The sequence below is a fragment of the Muscardinus avellanarius genome, assembly GCF_963383645.1.
Source record: "Muscardinus avellanarius genome assembly, chromosome: 6".
In the NCBI taxonomy this organism is placed as follows: domain Eukaryota; kingdom Metazoa; phylum Chordata; class Mammalia; order Rodentia; family Gliridae; genus Muscardinus; species Muscardinus avellanarius.
Window position 1 is genome coordinate 77382307 of NC_137791.1, and position 20000 is coordinate 77402306.

The 20000-nt window shown below is 42.8% G+C and overlaps 2 protein-coding genes across 5 annotated transcripts in view; both read left to right on the forward strand.

Annotated features, from left to right (window-relative positions):
* Positions 1-9862, forward strand: part of SCARB2 (scavenger receptor class B member 2) — a gene marked incomplete at both ends in the record, with an annotated part of 75259 nt that extends 65397 nt beyond the window's left edge. For both annotated transcript variants that reach the window (XM_080697955.1, XM_080697956.1), the window contains 4 exons: positions 1872-1945; positions 3847-3898; positions 8006-8164; positions 9824-9862. In XM_080697955.1, coding sequence (XP_080554081.1) covers positions 1872-1945; positions 3847-3898; positions 8006-8164; positions 9824-9862 — 324 coding nt within the window. The remainder of the gene's footprint in view (positions 1-1871; positions 1946-3846; positions 3899-8005; positions 8165-9823) is intronic.
* A 9195-nt stretch (positions 9863-19057) lies between these two features.
* The window catches only part of NUP54 (nucleoporin 54), a gene marked incomplete at both ends in the record, with an annotated part of 34054 nt that continues 33111 nt past the window's right edge, over positions 19058-20000 (forward strand). For 2 of the 3 annotated variants that reach the window (XM_080697050.1, XM_080697051.1), the window contains one exon: positions 19058-19124. In XM_080697050.1, the coding sequence (XP_080553176.1) occupies positions 19058-19124 (67 nt within the window). Of the gene's footprint in view, positions 19125-19659; positions 19822-20000 lie in introns of all 3 variants that reach the window. The other variant, XM_080697049.1, reaches the window with a different exon arrangement.

The window sequence follows — 20000 nt, forward strand, 5'->3', positions numbered from 1 at the left end:
CTGTTTCCAAATAAAAATATAAAATAGGTCTGGGAGTGTAGCCCAGAGATAGAAGGGCTTCCAGGAACCCCAGTACCACCTAAATAAATAAATAAATAAATAAATAAATAAATAAATAAAATACCAGTGTCATTCTTCACAGACTTATGAAAATCAGTCATAAATTCCATATGGAGAAACAAAAGACCCAGAATAGCCAAAGCAATTCTCAGCAATAAGAACCATGTAGGAGGCATCACAATTTCTAACTTCAAATTATATTACAGAACTCTTGCAATAAAAACAGCATGATACAGGCACAAAATGGACACATAGACCAGAGAAACAGAAGATACAGAAACAAATCCAAACACTTATAACCAATTGATTTTTGACAAAGGTGCCAAACACATATGTTGAAGAGAAGATAGCCTTTTCAACAAATAGTATTGGGAATACTTGTTATCCATTTGTAGAAAAATGGAATTTAAATCCTTACTTCTCACCCTGCACAAGAGTCAACTCAAGATGGATCAAAGACCTGGAAATCAGGCCAGCAACTTTAAAGTTATAGAGAAGGGCATAGGTTCAACACTCCAACATATAGACACAGGTAGACACTTCCTCAATAAGACACTTCCCCAAAACACAGGAAATTAAAACAAGAATTAATAAACGGGATAGCATTAAACTAAAAACCTTCTACTCATTAAAGGAAACCATCAAGAGTCTAAAGGGAGAGCTTACAGAATAGGAGAAGGTCTTTGCCAGCTATTCCTCTAATAGAGGACTAATATTGAGAATACACAAAATACTTAAAAGACTCAACACTAAAAAAAAACACACAAATAACCCAATCAAAAATGGGCAACTGAACTGAATCAGAATTTTCGAAGATCTCCCAAAACCTGGCATGATGGTACATGCTTATAATCCCTACACAAGATAGGAGGATCACAAGTTCGTGGCCAGCCTCAGAAACTTAGTGAGGCCCTCCACAACTTAGTGAGACCCTGTTTTAACATAATAAAATAGGGATGGGGGTGTAGCTCAGAGGTAATGTTCCTGAGTTCAATCTACACTACCAAAAAAACAAAACAAGATGGGCGTGGTGGCGCACGCTTGTAATCCCCATGCTTGGGAGGTGGAAACAGGAAGATCGTGCTGGTTCGAAGCCAGCCGCGCTGGCTTGAGAGACCCTGTTTCCAAATAAAAATATAAAAATAGGTCTGGGAGTGTAGCCCAGAGGTAGAAGGGCTTCCAGAAACCCCAGTACCACCAAAAAACAAAACAAAACAAAACAAAACAAAAACCTCCCAAGGATTCACACCCATATGAAAGCTTTGGTTTATCCCACACAATCAATACTTTTTCTCTTCTGGGGATCAGTTTCTCCTTGTACCAGTCTGTCTGTCCAGTGTGACCACCTGTTTATCAAAACCAAACAGAAATGATTTCTTATTGAGAATATTATGTTTGTGGTTTTACCGGGGCATGCAATTGATCAAATTATTTTATGTTCATGTACAAATATGTCACAACAAATCCCACTGTTACATATAAGCATAACGCACTAATACAAAATAAAATAAAAATATATAATTCGTTAAAAAAAAAAAAGCCAGGCATGGTGACACACACACTTGTAATCTCAGTACTTGGGAGGCTGAGACTGGGAATCACAGGTTTGAAGTCAGCCTCAGCTACTTAGTAAGGCTCTCAACAATTGAGTGAGATCCCGTTTCAAAATAAAGAATAAAAAACAATGCTGGGGTGTAGCTCAGAGGTAGAATGCCCCTGGGTTACATCCCCAGAACTGAAAAAAAAAAAAAAAGAAAATATGTTTTTGGTTTTATAAATCCTAATGTTTTCTTTTTACTTCTGATTTGCAGTTGACTGGAATTATCCTAAGAGCAGCCAAGCGGTTCCAAATCAACATTTATGTCAAAAAATCAGATGACTTTATGTAAGTTTTGCTTTTTTCTACACAGGCAAAGTAGCCGAGAGACTAGTTTTGCTTCACTGACTTCTGGTGGTATCTTGAGGAGGACAGCTCCTTTTTCTAACTGCTCACTGCTGCCCTTCAAGGATGAGTTACCATCAGTGTTTTTCATGGGAGCCTCTTGGAATATACTTGTTTTGTTTATTTTGTTTCTTTTTATGTATGTATGTATGTATGTATGTATGTATGTATGTATGTATTTATTTTGCGGGTCTGGGGATGGAACCCAGGGGCATTTGACCTCCAAGCTACACCCCCTGCCCTATTTTTTATTCTTTAATTTGAAATAGGGTCTCACTAAGTTGCAGAGGACCTCAACAAGTAGCTGAGGCTGTTGGCGAACCATGATCCTCCTGTCTCAGCCTCCCGAATGCTGGGATTATAAGTGTGCGCCACCACGCCCGGCTTGTTTTGTTTAATCAAATGCTTACAAGGTGCTATCAGGTGTCGTTCCAAGTACTTTACAGATGTTAACTTAAAGCAACACTATATATACTGTCTTAAATCTGTCCATCTCCTTAGTCTTGGTTTGCTTCCCCCCTTGAACTCACTAAAAAAAAAAATTTGTGTGGGTGTGGGTCTGGGGATGGAACCCAGGGGCATCGAGCTCCAAGCTACACCCCTGCCCTATATTTTATTATTTTGAAACAGGGTCTCCCTAAGTTGTGGGGGGCCTCACTAAGTAGCTGAGGCTCTCCATGAACCGCTGATCCTCCGGTCTCAGCCTTCTGAACGCTGGGATTATAAGCGTGCGACACCATGCCCGGCTCTTGAATTCACCAAATTTAATTCCACTTGTTTTGGTTCTTTCTAAGATGCAAACGTGATTTGCAAGAATGTATATTGTCAGCAGGGCACTGTGGTGGCACCTGTGGTCCCAGCTCCTTGGGAAGCTGAGGAAGGAGGATCATTTGAGCCAAGACCAGCCTCGGCAACAGAGTGAGACTCCATTTCAAAAGTGAAAGAGTAAGGCATGGTGGCGCACGCTTGTAATCCCAGTACTTGGGAGGCTGAGACAGGAGGATCGAGCAGGTTCGAAGCCAGCGTCAGCTACTTAGTGAGGCTCTCAGCAACTTAGTGAGACCCTGTTTCCAAATTTAAAAAAAAAAAAGTGAAATAGGTCTGAGAGTACAGCCCAGAGGTAGAAAGCCTCTGGGTTTCATCCCCAGTACCACAAAAAATTAAAAATTAAAAAAATAAAGGCATGTTGTCACTTGTGCATGTATTTCTGAGACAGTATACTTTAGTTGTTAGGATCTGGAACCTTAGAATCAAAATGGAATCAACAATCCAGGCTCTGCCACTCACTCCTGTGACCCTGGGCAAATTACCTCACCTCTCTGAGCTGCAGTTTTCTCGTCTATAAGTCTGGGACAGCGATGATGCCTACTGCATGTGATTGCTGTAAGAATTAAATAAAATAGTGTCCTCAAAACACCCAGTGCAGAGCTGGCACACTGGAGGTGCTCAGTTTCAGAGACACAATTTAAGCGGTCTAGTTACAAAACTCTCAGAGGGATGGCAGCATTGCTCAGCCTCATGTAACCGCCTGCAATCCTGCCGTCTTACCTCCCAAGTACTGGGAATATGGGCATGCACCACCACATGTGGCTAGTAGCTTATGTTTTGATAAAATACTACAAAGGAGATAGTATAGCCTTTGGAATTGCTAGGCTGACCCATTGGAATCTAACTTCTGACTTTTGTGTTTGCAAAGATAACTAAGAAGTAATTTAATAAGTATAACATGTTTCATAGAAACATGTTTCTCTTGATTCTTTTCATGTAAACATGTCAGTCATGATGGTAAGGGTGCTATCATAATGAGGACATCTACAAAACAATGTCATTATTTGTCTTTGCAGTGAAACAGGAGACATTAGAACCATGGTTTTCCCAGTGATGTATCTCAACGAGGTAAGTCCTGAGAGGGAGGGAACCACAGGTACGTTTCAGCTGTCCCACTTTGGAAAACTTCCATTATGGTTTCTTTTATTGTAGTTAGGTGTAATTTAAGATACAAAAAAGGAGGGAAAGAAAACTTTTTTGGGGGGAGCAGTGCTGGGGATAGAATCCTTGGCCTAACACCTTTTAGGAAATGCTCTATCAGTGAGCTCTAGTCCCAGTCCTTTTTATTTTTTGAGACAGTCTCATTAAGTTTCCCAGGCAAGCCTCAAATTTTTCATCCTCTTGTCTCGGCCTTTGATTAACTAAGAATATAGATGTGTATCACTGTGCCCAGCAAAAGGTAATATTTTTCTTGTTTTTCTTCTTCTTTTTTTTTTTTTTTTTGGTGGTACTGCGATTGAACCCAGAGGCATTCTACCTCTGAACTATACTCCCAGACCTATTTTATTATTATTTTTAAACAGAGTTCCAAAATAGATTTTCAGAGTAGAGGGCCTCACTAAATTGCTGAGGCTGCCCGCAAACTTGCAATCCTCCTGTCTCAGCCTCCCAAGTACTGGGATTACAAGCCTGTGACACCACACCCAGCAATGGTTGTTTAATCTCTATTTGTCTTCACAAATTTTCTCAATGTTTACATGGTTCTGCTGGTATCTGGGAGTTGATTTGGGGAAATGACAGAAAGAAGCCGGCATGTTGGTACACACTTGGAATCCCAGGACTTTGGAGGCTGAGATAAGAGGATTACAGGTTCGCTCATGGCCAGCCTCAGACTGAAACTTAGTGAGACCATGTTTCAAAAATTAAGAATAAAAAGTAGGGCTGGGGGTGTAGTTCGGAGGTAGAATGCCCCTGGATTCAAACTCCAGTACTGAAGAGAGAGGGGGGGAAGGGAGGAGAGGGAAGAGAAGAAATGACAGACTTTTTTTCCCTCAAGAACACTGACTGGGTAAAACTCCTTTCTGGGTAACTGATTACATGGGAAATGAAATACGAGAGTGAAATGAAGCAGTGTTGAGCTTTTTCAAGGCAGGATGAGCGGCCAGAACTCAGACAGATGTTGGGTTATGACCTGCTTTATCTCCTTTTTTGAAACCCTGCCAGTTTAAGACCCCTGTGATAAATGCTTTTCTAAACCACATATCATATTTACTGTATTTATAGCTCTCAATTTCCCCTTCTCTTCACCCAGTTTTGAGGATGAAAAAAAAATGTATGTTTTCTCCTTCAATGAATTCTCAATAGCAGTCTTCTGTTATTAACAAGTGTTTTCATATTTTTTTCTGTTCCCTTAAAATACTTATTCTTTATAGAAATTTTAATAACAGATTTTCAAGAAAAAATTAAATCACTCTTCATAAACCTGCCTAATGTATTTTTAAATTTGTTTCATTTTACTGTTATAAATTTATTTCCAATGGCAACTTAAAATTTTAATGTATACTTTTTTTTTTTTTTTGGTGGTACTGAGGATGGAACCCTTCTACCTCTGGGCTACATTCCCAAACCTATTTTTTTATATATATTTTATTTGGAAACAGGGTCTCTTAAGCCAGTGAGGCTGGCTTCGAACCTGTGAGATCCTCCTCTCTCCGCCTCCCAACCGTCGGGATTACAAACATGCACCATCACGCCCAGGATGTACACTTTTTTTTAACCTATGCCTTTTATAGAGCTGCTGGGAAATGACAAAATAAAAAAGTAGAAGTTTGCTGGGCATGGTGGTGCACGCTTGTAAACCCCGCACTTGGGAGGCAGAGACAGGAGGATCGTGCAGATTAGGAGACCCTGTTTCCAAATAAAAATGTAAAAATAGGTCTGGGAGTGTAGCCCGGAGGTAGAAGGGCTTCCAGGAACCCCAGTACCACCAAAAAAAAAAAAAAAAAAAAGTAGAAGTTTACAAAAAGTAACCACTAGCTGGGTATGGTGGCGCATGCCTGTAATCTCAGGATTTGGAAGGCTAAGACAGGAGGATCAAAGGTTTGAGGCTAGCACTCTGTAACTTAGCAAGACCCTGTTTCAAAATAAAAATAAAAATGGCTGGGGGTGTAGCTCAGAGGTAGAATGTCCCTGGGCTCATTCTCCATCAATACTAACAATTAAAAAAATAAACTACTGATAAACTTATCTCTTAGAGACAAATACAGTTGACATATTCAGATGTTTGTTGCTTCTCAGCCTTTTCCTAGTTTCATTATTACATTGTTGAAATCATACTATAGGTGCAGGCTGATATCTTCCTCCTCCTCCTCCTCCTCCTCCTCCTCCTCCTCCTCCTCCTCCTCCTCCTCCTCCTCCTCCTCCTTCTCCTTCATTTAGCATGACACTGGTGGCTACCTTTATAAATTCTTGAAGACTTTGTGATTCAGTTCTAAAACAAGGCTTTATTGTTTCATAGGAAAAAAATCCCAACAGTATTTGCCAGTTGATGGACCTCCCTGGGATTGCTCCTGGATCACCATTGTTGGTGTTTGTGGGGAGGGCTGTGATGGTGATAGGCCCTTTTCTGCCAGCTTGACCTCATGGTAGTGGCATTTTGAAGTACTCTCCATCCCTGGCTTTTCTTTGCTTCTTTGTTAGAGACCAGATTGAAACCAGGAACATGGAGTGAAACCTTTTGCATTTGCTGCCTCCTAGAAAAAGCTTGATTTTTCTCTTCTCTGGAAAAAGTGAAATATTAGACCTGGAAGTGACCTTGAAGACTGCTGGCCCTGCATCTTTTTACCAAGGAGAAGACTGACTCTGAGGAACCTGGCCAGTCATTGAAAGAACTGCCATGAAACTTGCCCCGACTCAGTCTAATGCAAATTAAGTCTAGGTTCAGTCAGAATTGTTGCCCATATGAAATTAGGCTCTTTAGATACCTCACCTAGAACACCAGATAATAATTCCTCTGTACTGCATACCAAAAAGTGTTATTCTAAAGCCAGGTCATGTGGCACATGCTTGTAATCCCAATATTTGGAAGGCTGAGACAGGAGGATCACAGGTTTGAGGACAGCTTCAGTAAGCAGTAAGACTCTCATCAACCTAGTGAGACCCTGTTTCAAAATAAAAATAAAATAGGGCTAGGGGTGTAGGTCAGGAGTAGAATGCCCCTGGGTTCAATCCTCTGTATCACAATAAAGAAAAGAAAAGTATTATGTTACATTCCTCAGTAATACTCTCTGGAATTCTGGTTAGCTCCCGAAATTTATCTGAACACTTTCTTGGAGCCATCTGGTCCTAATTACTATAGATGGAACCGAGAGAAACAATATGTTATACATTTTTAGAGTACTTCATTTATTCATATAACCATCCAGTATTAATTGGGCACATACTGTGTGTGTGTGTGTGTGTGTGTGTGTGTGTGTGTGAGAGAGAGAGAGAGAGAGAGAGAGAGAGAGAGAGAGAGAGAGAGAGAGAGAGAGAGAGAGAGAGAAAGAGAAAGAATTGAACCCTGGGGCATTCAGCCCCTGAGCTACACCTCCAGCTCTATTTTTTAAATTTTTTTTATTTCGAAACAGGGTCCTGCTAGGTTGCTGAGCATCTCACTAGTTGCTAAAGTTGTCCTCAAACCTGAGATCCTCCTGTCTCAGTCTCCCAAGTACTAGGATTACAGGCATACACCACCACTCACACCCGGCCTGTGATGGGCTCTACACTCAATATGGAGGTGATGAGATGGCTTGCCCTCAGGGACTGCACAGTCCCTGGGAAACAAGCAGGTAAATGACCGTGGAGTGCAAAGACAACAAGGGAGGTTCCAGAGAATGAGGAGGAAGCTTAGGAAATGGATCTGATACTAGGCCTCAGGTGGCCAGGGAGAACCTCTAGAGGGAGTAATAGCCAGATTTTGAAGGAATTGTCTGATACAAAAGACATTCTCTCAGCATTTCTGAACACTTACTTTCCTCTTTTTCAATCTATGTTAAGAGCAGTAAAGATCCTCAGGAGAAAAATATTAATGAATAAGTTTCCTCTCTGGTACTTTTACATTATAAATGGATTTTCAGTATATCTGGCCTGCTAGTAAGACAATAAACCAAATTCGGTTTGATGATTTGAAAGAAGGATGTACCCCTCAAAAAGAGTTACCCTCAGATACTTCATCAAGTGTTCTCGTTCCTCTAGAGTGTTCTCATTGACAAAGAGACTGCGAGACGGCTGAAGTCTGTGATCAACACTACTTTGATTGTCACCAACATACCCTACATCATCATGGCACTGGGCGTGTTCTTTGGCTTGATCTTCACCTGGCTTGCATGCCGAGGGCAGGGATCCATGGAGGAGGTGAGTATAACTTTCCCCGAGGAATTCCACACATGCTGCACCGCCGGGCTGTCAGCTGGCTCCTGAGGCTAGATGCTGTGGCTGTGTGGGGTGAACAGTGACTTCATGGACCAAATAGTAAGCAAGGCATTGTGTCACAGGGTGTCAAGGAAGGCGGGGTGACGGAATGATACTTCTAGTATTGGGGGCTTTCTTGGTGGGAATGGAATCCCTGGATATAGCCCATGGGAGTTAACTTTATATCTTAAAACAAAAAGCCCAGTAACCTGAAAGAATAGAAAGAATATGTAACACATGAGTACTCAGGCTTAGTGTCAGACTGCCTGGGTTTGAATCCTAGTTCTGCAACTGAGCATCCATATGACCCTAGAAGTTGTGCCTCCGTTTCCTCGACAATAAAGTGGAATAATAGAGCCTGCCCTATGGAGTTTGGGTGAGATCAGATGATATAGAAAACATGAAGAATTTGGCCCAGTGTTAACATATAGTAACAGCTCAATAAACTTAGCTATTTTTATTTATTTATTTATTTCGTGGTACTGAGGATGTACTGAGCATTGTACCTCCAAGATGCACCCCCAGCCCTATTTTTTAGTCTCTTTATTTTTGAAAAAGGGTCTGAGTTGCAAAGGGCTTTGCCAAGTAGCTGAGGCTGTCCGTGAACTCTGATCTTCTGGTCTCTGCCTCCCAAATGCTGGGATTACAAGTGTGTGCCACCATGCCCGGGCCTTAGCTATTTTTAAATATGCTAAAATAAATAAATAAATAAATAAATAAATAAATAAATATGCTAAAAATAACTCCAATACTATAGAGTAAGGCAGCCAGATACCTGCTTAGAAAGAATACTTGATGTGTCAGAAGGTATGATTGAGGCACTGTTGCATATTAAAAGACTGACACGTGTGAGTGGCACTTTCCAGGAGGGACGAGATGAACAGAGTTAGGTTGGCGTTTCTATATAGCCAAGAGTCTACATACCTCAACTGAGTGATTTCTGTACAATCCCTTCTTAAGTGCTTAGCACCTTCCCTTTTCACAACAAATGCTCTTACCCTCTCTTAGCCCCCTAAAGTAAGTGTCTGAGCAAATATGAAACTGTATGAGTAATATCAATTTCCAGGACCACCCCTTCCTCCTTCATCCACTATGTCTGTTAACCCAGGTTGTCACTTTAACCTGAATTTCAATGAGGCAGACTCTTTAGCCATTTCTATTTGTGGATCTTCTAGTCTGAATTTGGGCAGTCACTGAAGTTTTCACAAATCCAAATGAAACCTCTTGGAAATATTCATAACTGCTCCTACAAGTAACCATCTTCATGTATTCAAGAACCATTACGGAACACCTGCTGCCTCTGAGACAAGTGTTCCCAGTAGGTTTTACATCAGGAAGGAGGCAAAGATCAGTAGAATATGATAAGTGTCCTGGGCCAACACGGAGAAGGCACAGGGTGGGAGTGGGCAGAGAAGGCCTCCTGGGTAAGGCCAGGTCTGCATCTTAGAGAACAAGAAGCAACAGGCCCAGAGAGAAGATGAGTGGGATGAACCACCTCCCTTTTGGACTTTCCTCTTTCCTCCACTCCCACCCCAACTTTTATATCTGGGGTGAAGTTTCTGACATGAACACCTGACTTTTCTGTCTCTGCTTGTGTCTCAGGGAACAGAAGATGAAAGAGCGCCTCTCATACGAACCTAACAGAACTGAACCATCTCCTGAGCTTGGGACACGTGGGCTGTCCTGGCCTGGACTGAGACCGGAAACCCCACATCCTCACAAGCTCCTCATCCATTAGAGGAGAGAGAAGACACAGTGTCGGCAAGTGATGAGCGTGTTCAGGCCAGAGGGTAAAGACCAGGCTGGCGTGGCTGACCTTTAGGCTTTCAAAAATCACGTCGTCTCTGAAACTTTTTTTCATGTGTCTACCAAGTATTTAATAATATTGTATAGCTATTTTTTTGTTGTTGTTGTTGGGTTCTGGTAGCAACAGAGTTTTGTGACACCTGTATATATAATATCTCTTCACCTCTTGTCAATGCTACCTGGTTTAACCTTATTCAGTATATTTCATTCAACAAACTTTGTGCTCATAATACAAATGTACTGCTTTCTGTTGTATTCCTCTCTATTTCACTCCCCAAACAAAAGTAAGAGTTTGGAACCCAGGGTAAAATGATAGCCTCGTCTCAATATATCACTCACATGCATCTGACTTCCTTTTTTAAGACAAAGTATATTGTATTTCATGCTAATCTTTTATTCATAATTCCTCCAGGAAAACAGCTCAGTCTTCTGACTACTTTTATATAGGTAGGAATCAAAAAGGAAAGGGACTGGGGAAGGTACATGAGCTTACAGCGATAAGCTCCTAGGATTTGTAAGTTATACTTTGTAAACCAAGAGAATGCATAAAGTTGCTGAGGATAAGTACAAAGATTTAATGTAGAGTAGAACTAAGTTCTAGTTCTGAGATTTGTAGATAGTTAGCTGTTATTTTTTAGTCAAAATTATCTTCATGCATAAATATTCTTCTGGGAGAATGTAATCAGTGACTGACTTTCCCCCCCAGTCACCCCTGCCAAATAGGATACTGTATTAATACTGTGATTAATTGCAAAATTATGAACACAGGAAATCCATCTCCCCCCCCCCCCCCCGTAATTTAAGTTACCCATAGATTTTAAGAAGTCTTTCTAGATTAGAGAGACATTTCTTCTAGGGCAATCCTTTTGGTAACTTTAAAAATTTTTTTTAAGTTCTTTCAGTTTCTGCCAAGGTTTTGTGATTCACTGTCATTCACTGAGTAGTGAAAAATATGCCCTATACTTCCTGTGACAATCATTTTGCTGACAAAATGATGGGTATTAAAAGATTGCACAAAAAGTACTTTAAAGAAAGGTCCCTTAGGACCAGAAGCAGAAGCATGTCTCTTCAAGAGATTTCCTGGCTTTCAGTGCAACCAATGGCAGATGATTGGAAACCATCACTGTATCACAGTGTTTAGGACTCAAACACATTTAGGGACATTTTGTCTCTCAAAGTTCACCATTCATTTCTAATGGAGAAGCCTATATGGTTATCTGGCAAAATGCTTATAAAGTTTCATAACAAATTAATCATTCTAAGGAAATTTTTGTTTGTTTAAAATTGGATTTAACTATAAGCAAAGAAAAATAATCATGGATTTCTATTACATTGCTTCTCATCTCTATATGGAGGTAATAAATTGCTTTATGTTCTCCCATTTTTCTTCCCTTTACATTAAAGCAATATGTGATATGCCCCCCCTTTTTTTGTACTGGGGATTAAACCCAGGGGCATTTACCTCTGGGCTGTGCCCCAACCCTATTTTTAAATTTTTTAAATTTTGAAACAGGGTCTTACTAAGTTGCTAAGGGCCTCAATAAATTGCCGCGGCTGGCCTTGAACCTGTGATTTTTCTATCTCAGCTTTCCAAGTACAGGGATTACAAGTATATACCTTCTTGAAGGGGCAGTTCATTAAACTCAACTTTTTAATAAGTCAAGATAGAAACTTTAGATATCCTAAGTCACCAAAATGTGAAAAACAGAATATAATGCAAAATGTCTGGATTCTTAGAATTTATTAATCTTTAACTACATAACTGGTACATCTTGTTCTGTGTGTATCCACTTATCCACACTAATGAAACTGATAGGCCAGTGCATACTCATTGGTTCAGTCCTATTTTCAGGATATAACTGACCATGAAGAAGCAATTTTTAAATACTGTGACACTAGTTAATGATGTGCACATTTAGATGAATTTCTTATACAGAAGAAAACCAAAAACATATTAATCCCATATTTGTGTCATGATTATTAATACTGACAGCTTAAACTCACATTTGATATTTTCATTCCAAAAAGTCCTTGGCTAGCCCATAAACCACCATCAAAATTAAAAGTTGGTTAAGGAGAATGAATGTGCACATTTAGTTTTAGGCTCTTGGAGCCGTCATCCTGGAAAGGCCCCCCACACACCCCAATCCTTTGTGATCATCAGCATTGTCATGATCTGTGGCAAGGGAGCGGAGCACAGGATAGAACATGGGTTTTGCCACTTTTAGCTCCAGACTCTGCCCACTATACTTATTTCTTCATGTTCTAGAAAGATCACTAATGGTCAAGTAGAACAAGCACTACACAACTAACCCCTATTGGGGTTTTTACTCAAAGGAGGCTGGTTTTTAACTTGTCTGAAATGTAAATTCTGCAAAAGGTGATCCTCATACTTGCCCTCTGGGCATTTTTACTGAAGTAAATTGCTTGTGCCTATTAAAGAAAATACTGACCAGAATGCTCGTCATATACCGTATACCGTTGGTTTATTTCATGTGATTCTTGACCTGTTTTATTTCTACCCTTACTGCAATGAAATGTTTCACTAATAAAAAAAACTTTATATAAAAGTACACCAGGACTCATTCATCATTGGATGTCCAGTTGTCTGTGGAGTTTCATTTGAAAAATGCCCCTTGACAGATGCAGCCCTGAGTCACATCTGCCCCTCTGTGCAGGGCAGTTATAGGCAGCCTGTTGAGTCCCACTCCCAGCGGGTCCCATACTCATCTGCCTCTCAGGGCTTTCTCCAGAGCCCGTGGAAGCCCTGTGGGAACAGAGTGGAAGTTACTGACACCAGGGCAACCTGAACCAAAGGAGGCAGCAGTCAGCTGAGGGATGGGCCCGTCCTCTGGGGAGCGCTTCTTAGGCTAGCTCTATGTGGCTCCTGACCTAGCGCTGTCTGCAGTGTGACCTGCTTCCTATGAGCCTTTCCTTGTTCCCTGCCTCGCTCACTCCACCCCTTCTGCTTCCTCCACATCTACCTGCATTAATCTGTATTTCAGGTCTGTCTCCAGGAACACCCAACTGAAACAGAGATGAGTCCACTGAGAAGTGCTTGGGAGGATTGGAGAGGTTCTGGAGTTTCTGTTTTGGGGGGAATTGGGATTAAAGTTATTTTCAAAATATTCAGATTACCTTTAAAAATTTCCTATCCCAATATTGCATCTTATTCCTGAAATTAGAGAAGATTCAGATCAATCATAAAATTCCTAGCTGAGAGCCAGGCGTGGTGGCGCAGGCTTGTAATCCCAGCATCCGGGAAGCTGAGACAGGAGGATTGTGGTTCGAGGCCAGCCTCAGCTACTTAGCGAGGCCCTTTACAACTTAGTGAGACCCTGTTTCAAAATAAAGAATAAAAAATAGGGCTGGGGGTGTAGCTCGGAGGTAGAATGCCCCTGGGTTCCATCTCCAGTACCGGAAAAAAAAAATCCTAGCTGAGCCAGACGTGGTGGTGCACACTTGGGAGGTTGAGCCAGGAGGATTGTATAGGTTCAAAGCCAGCCTCAGCTACTTATTGAGGCTCTCAGCAACTTAGTGAGACCCTGATTCCAAATAAAGTATAAAATAGGTCTCGGAGTATAGCCTGGAAGTAGAAAGCCCCTGGGTTCCATTCCCAGTACTACACACACACACACAAAATAAATAAATAAAAAATAAAAAATAAAATTCCTAGCTCAGTGTCATGAATATCCTTATGTATCAAGGACACTTAGTCCCTAGCATATGCCCTTTTAGGAATCTTAAATCCAACTTGAGCTGGCTCATGGCATAAGGGAAGTGCCTGTACTAGTTTCTTATTACCCAAAGGTATAGAGATTCACAGAGAACGTTGTAGCATACCCAGCTTAATTACTTCAAACCAAAGAGTAGAAAAATCCAGAAAGTATATTCAAAAGACTAATATGGTATTAAACATATATCCAAGAACAATAAGAAAGTATGATACAGGATGAATGATGTAGAATACAAAGTCTAGAAGCATTTTTTATACATTTTATACAAGACAAAGGTCCCATTTCCAGTAATGTTCTTTTATTTATCCACCTAAAAAAATTTAAACACCTTTATTAAGCTAAAGTTTACATACTATAAAATTTACCCTTTTTTTGTGGTACTGGGGGTGGAACCTAGGGGCTTTTCTACCTCTGGGCTATACTCTCAGACCTACTTTATACTTTAGCTGGAAACAGGGTCTCACTAAGTGGCTGAGAGCCTAAGTAACTGAGGCTGGATTCAAACCTGTGTGATCCTCCTGTCTCAGCCTCCCAAGTGCTGGGATTACAAGTGTTTGCCACCACGTCCGGTGGAATTTACCCATTTTTAAATGTATAATGCAATGATTTCTAGTAAATTTTCTTAAGTTGTCTGGTTGTAGAACATTTTCATCGCCTCAATAAAATCTCTCATGCTAGTTTATAGCCACTCTGTTCCTACCCTCAGATCTTGGCAACTACTACTGTGTGTGTGTGTGTGTGTGTGTGTGTGTGTGTGTGTGTTACTGAGGATTGAATCCAGACGCATTACTCCTTTGAGCTACACCCTCAGCCTAATTTTATTTCTTATTTGGAATCAGGGTCTCACTACTTGCTGAGGCTGTCCTCAAACCTGTGATTCTCTTGTCTCAACCTCCAAGTATAAGAACTACAGGCATGCACCACCATTTCCAGCCACTAATCTATTTTCTATCTGTATAGATTTGCCTTTTCCAAACAGTTCATATAAATACAATCATACCGTATGTGTTACTGAGACCTGGCTTTTCTACATTATACCTAAAAACGTATTCAACTAATTTTATTGAGCATCTACTTCAGGTACTATACATATAAACTAGGCTACCAGTGGCCAAAAAGACAAGTAAAGACTTTACAATCTACTTGGGGAAATATGCAAATAATCACACATGTAAATAATATTTCTTTTCTTTTTTTTTCTTTTTTTTTCTTTTTTTTTTCCTTTTTTGGTGGTACTGGGGTTCCTGGAAGCCCTTCTACCTCCGGGCTACACTCCCAGACCTATTTTTACATTTTTATTTGGAAACAGGGTCTCCTAAACCAGCGCCCGCGGCTGGCTTCGAACCTGCGCGATCCTCCTGTTTCTGCCTCCCAAGCGCGGGGATTACAAGCGTGCGCCACCACGCCCGGCATAAATAATATTTCAAATAAGTTTCAGGATGCCCTGGAAACAGGACTATGTTGGAATTATGTAAGACAAAGTATTTTAGAAGGAGGGAACATGATGTACCCAAGACCCGGACAGAACATGTTTACTCCAAGTGACTGAGACGTTCGGCTGGAGTTCAGAAAGGGAAGAACAATGGAAAATGAAGCTGGGGAAAAGGCAGGGGTCACATCAAATTGGGTTTCATGGAGCCATATAAATGTTTGTGTTTTGGCTTATGTTAAGATCAATAGGAAGCTAGTAAAGTATTTTAAATTGGGTTGTCAGGGGAAGGGAGTGAAATGACAGGCCTGTTCTAACTGTAGGATGAAGAATGAATTAGAAAAGTCAACAGGGAGGCTGGGCGTGGTGGCGCACGCTTGTAATCCCCACGCTTGGGAGGTGGAGACAGGAGGATCGCGCAGGTTCAAAGCCAGCCGCGCGCGCTGGCTTTGGAGACCCTGTTTCAGTGTAGCCTGGAGGTAGAAGGGCTTCCAGGAACCCCAGTACCACCAAAAAAAAAAAAAAAAAGAAAGAAAGAAAGAAAGAAAGAAAGAAAGAAAGAAAGAAAGAAAAGAAAAGAAAAGTCAACAGGGATGAGGGGAAATCAGCAGGCCTGAAGGTCCAGCCCCAGCATCCTGCAGATGAAGTAACCTGAGAGCCAGAGCAGTGTTTGGTGTCAGTAAGGAGAATATGCTGCCTGCTTGTCCCCTTCTTAGAGGACACGTGTAAAGCAGCATGTGGTCAATGGGGCATACACAGGCTGCTGAGCAACAGATGGTTCAAAGTGCCAAAGGTTTACAGTTGTCCGGGAATGTCAGCCGCCCCTAGAAGATGGGGCGAGTGCTAGGGAGAAGGCATCTGCCCCATGGGAACCTGAGCCTGAATGCAGCCCCTTCCAAGGAAGGGGGAAGCCCAGCTACAGCTAACACATTCTTGCTCACTGAAGGTGGAGGCTTCTACAGGGCTCTAGCTCACGGTTATAAACTTTTTCTGTAAAGGGCCAGATAAAAGATAGTTTTGGCTTTGCAAGCCACTTTCTCAGTCATAATTAGTCAGTTCTGCTGTTTGCAGCCTAAAAACAGCTGTAAACCCCACATAAACAAAGGATGTATCCCTGTTCTGATAAAGCTGTGCTTTACAAATATAGGGTGGTGAACTGGGCTTGGCCACTCTAACCAGGTTCCCAAGAAGGCTCTGTGCACTCTCTCTTTTTTTGTTTGTTTTTTTTTTCCCTGGTACTGGAACCCAGTGGCATTCTACCTCTGAGCAACATTCCCAGCCCTATTTTCTTTTATTATTTATTTTGAAATAGGGTAAGTAGCTGAGGCTGTCCATGAACTGCAATCCTCCTGTCTCAGCCTTCCAAATGTTGGGATAGCAAGTGTGCACCACCACGCCCAGCCTCAGTGCACTCTTAACACTGATGCACAGCTGCATCCTATACTCTCCCAATAATTCCATTTATTTCCTTGGCTTCAATTACAACTTGCACATGTGCCTCTGTTTGATATGAGCTCCACAAGTCTTAACACCTGCTACATGTCCCCAGCCATCTTGTCAAGTCTGTAAGAAAGGAATTTTTGTCTTAATTCCTGTTACTAACAGGAAAAAGGTGTCACATCTAGCCTGTTGTTCCAGCCAAAACATTCAATCAATTATCCAAGATAGAAGCAATTTTACTTGATTTTTTAAAAAAGTGTATCTATCCAGGAATATTTTGAACAAATGTGTATTTATATATGCTGGCTTTTAAATCTAAATTATAGCATAATATAATGTTCTAAATGGTGTGTTGCCAAAAATGATTTAATCAAACCCATCTTTGTTTCCAATCATTAATAATCCCACCCATAACGAATATCCTTGTATTCATAATTCTGCCCAGTCATTTGTAAGGTAACTTGCTGGCTCAAAGGACATTTGTAATTACTTGATAGATACCTTAGCATTTTTGTTGTTACTTTTATTAAAATTTGCATACAAGCACATAGATTTAGGAATTCTACAAGGCGTGTTTAGAGAATGAAAGGCAAACACCAAGCAGGGTGTGGTGGCACACGCTTGTAATCCCCGCGCTTGGGAGGCTGAGACAGGAGGATCGCACAGGTTCGAAGCCAGCCTCTCCTACTTAGTGAGGCTCTCAGCGACTTAGTGAGACCCTGTTTCCACATAAATTATAAAATAGGGCTGGGGGTATAGCCTGGAGGTAGACAGCCCCTGGGTCCCCCCACCCCCACCCTACAGTAACACACACACACACACACAAAGAAAAGCAAACACCACCTGAGAAGCACTTTTCCCTTAAAAGAAAAAGTAGCCTGTTGAATCTAGATAGATGCTTTGTATTGTCCATTGACTTCTGCAGATTTGGCTCACCCCTGACCCCTTTTTTGCAGTATTTAAGAGACTGAACTCAGGGGTTTTTCCTCTCTGAGCTACACTCCCAGCCTATTCTATTTTTTGTTGTTGTTGTTCTTGTTTTTGCTAAGTTCCTAGGCACACATATTCTTTCCATCTCCCCTATCTTACCAATAGTTATGCCATAATTTTAACTAGATCATAATTAGTGGGACTGTATGGGAACTTTCCATAATTAAGCCTTTATTACTTTCCCTTTCTCTTTGATACACTCATTTGTCTAGCTTTCCGTGTTTTTATCATCAATTCAACCCCAAACTCTACACTGGTTGTCTAAATCTCTCCTGGGGCTCTGAGGTCCAGACACCTGAGTTAAAAACTAGACTCCAGAATTTACCAGCAAGATGACCTTGGGTGAGCTGATTAATACTCTAAACCGGTCTTATCTCACCTGTGTAAAGTGGCTAATAGCATAATATTCTCCACCGTGTTACACAGAGGATTGAATGATACAAGTGCAACTGAGGGCACAGATTTTTAAGTTACAGGCTCTCTTGCCTCATCAGGGCCCACCCTCTGTCTCTTCTGGGGCTGACCTTACAGCTTGGTGATTAAGGACTGTGGACCCGGCTGTAATTGGCAAAAGTAACCCCAGTTTTGTTTCTGTCAGTCATTCAACACTGTTTCACTTACCGCCCCCTCCCTTTCTTCCCCACTGTACAAAAGGAAATTGTGCCGCTCAAGGTTGAGACATTAAGCTCCTGCCAAACAGTTCTGATTCTACAATGGCTTGCTTGCTCTGGCTCATCAAGGCCACCTGCGTGTTTTTTTTTTTTTTTTTTTCCTCTCCTTTCTCCCTACATAAGTCCCTTTCCCCAGCAGACGGCGCGTCCCTCCAGTCAGATTTCTAGACTGAGGGTGCCGCCGCTGGCTTCAAGTGGCACTTTCCCTTGACTCTCAGTCTCTCATTTCTTGCTAAACTTGCATACAACAGGCCTCCCCTCTGTGCGGATTTCCTCCTCCATAGAAAGGGGATATTAGTAAAATGCCGCACAAGACAGTTGACGATTAAACTGAAATAACGTAAAACGATTAGCAGAGACACGGCGTTGCCACTACCCCATCTCGCCTCCTCTGCCTTCAGGACCCGGCTCCGCCCTCCCGCCAGCCTCAGGAAGACCAGCATCTGCACGCGGGCACATTCCAGCTGCCTGCCGCACCTCCCAGCTTTCACCTTCCCGCCTCGGCAGGCCTTTCGGAAGACCCTCGCTCCGCAGCTCCACACCCCGAGCTCCGGGCGCTGACCGCGGGGGTGACGCCCCGGAAGTGCGCAGCCCCGGGTGTTCCCGGCAGCCCGCCCCCGGCGCCGCGGCCGGTCCGCCTCTGCGCTAGGCCCGACGCAGGCGGAACGCGGTGGCGGGGCGGCGGTTTCCAGCCGGACGGAAAAACGCAGCGCACCGCGCGTCGCTACCGGGGAGCTGGGCCCCGGTCCCCGGCTCCCGCGACATGGCCTTCAATTTTGGGGCTCCTTCGGGCACCTCTGGCACCGCCGCTGCCACCGCGGCACCCGCGGGTGAGTTATCCCTCGGACCTTCTCCTAACAAGGACGGGAAGGCTTTGGCTCGCCCCCTCGGTCCGATACTCAGGCTCGGGGATCGTGGGTCTCCTGGCTGCGCCGAAGATCTTAGGGGGCAGTGGGGAAGGGCGGGCGGCGAGGCGGCCCCGAGGAGGCCGCGGGCTCTGGAGGCAGGCCCGGCCCTCGGCCTCCCGCGGATGGGGAGCCGGGCCCGGAGGGGAAGGGGAGGCTGCCCGCCTCTCCTGCTCGCCCCCTCGGCCTGGGGTCGGCGGGGCTCGGGCGGCGCGGCGCGCGGGGAGCGGCCCTGGGCGGCCGGGAGGGCGGGACCGCGCCGGCCCCGGGGCTGGGGAAGGGAGCCCGCGCTCCCGCCCCGGCCGCCTGTGCCACCTCCTCTGCTTTCCTAACCTGTGCGAAGCGAAGTCAGGTTTGCTCAACCTTGCTGATTCTTCTAATCCGTATCTTGCTTTCTTTTCTTTTTCCTCTTCCCTCTCCCCCCTTTACAATTTTGTTTCTTTGTCTACACGCCTATCAGGATTTGGTGGGCTTGAGACTGCCAACTCCACCGCCAGTGGGTTTAATTTTGGGGGTTTCGGCTTAACTGCTAATCCTGCAGTGAACTTTAATATTGGGAATTTCGGTGTTTCTACTACCTCGGCGACTCCGTTCAATTTTGGTAACAGTCTGGCAAGCGCAGGTAGATAACTACGGGTCATTATCTGTAACAAGTGTCTGGAGCTGGAGTCCAAGAATATTTTGTGGTTTCTAGAGTTTGGAAAAGAACAGTGGCTTGTTTAATAATGTCAAATCAAAAACATTTGTATCAAGTTTTGACTGTCTTAAAAGATACGGTTTTGGAAAGTCTTGCAAGTTGTA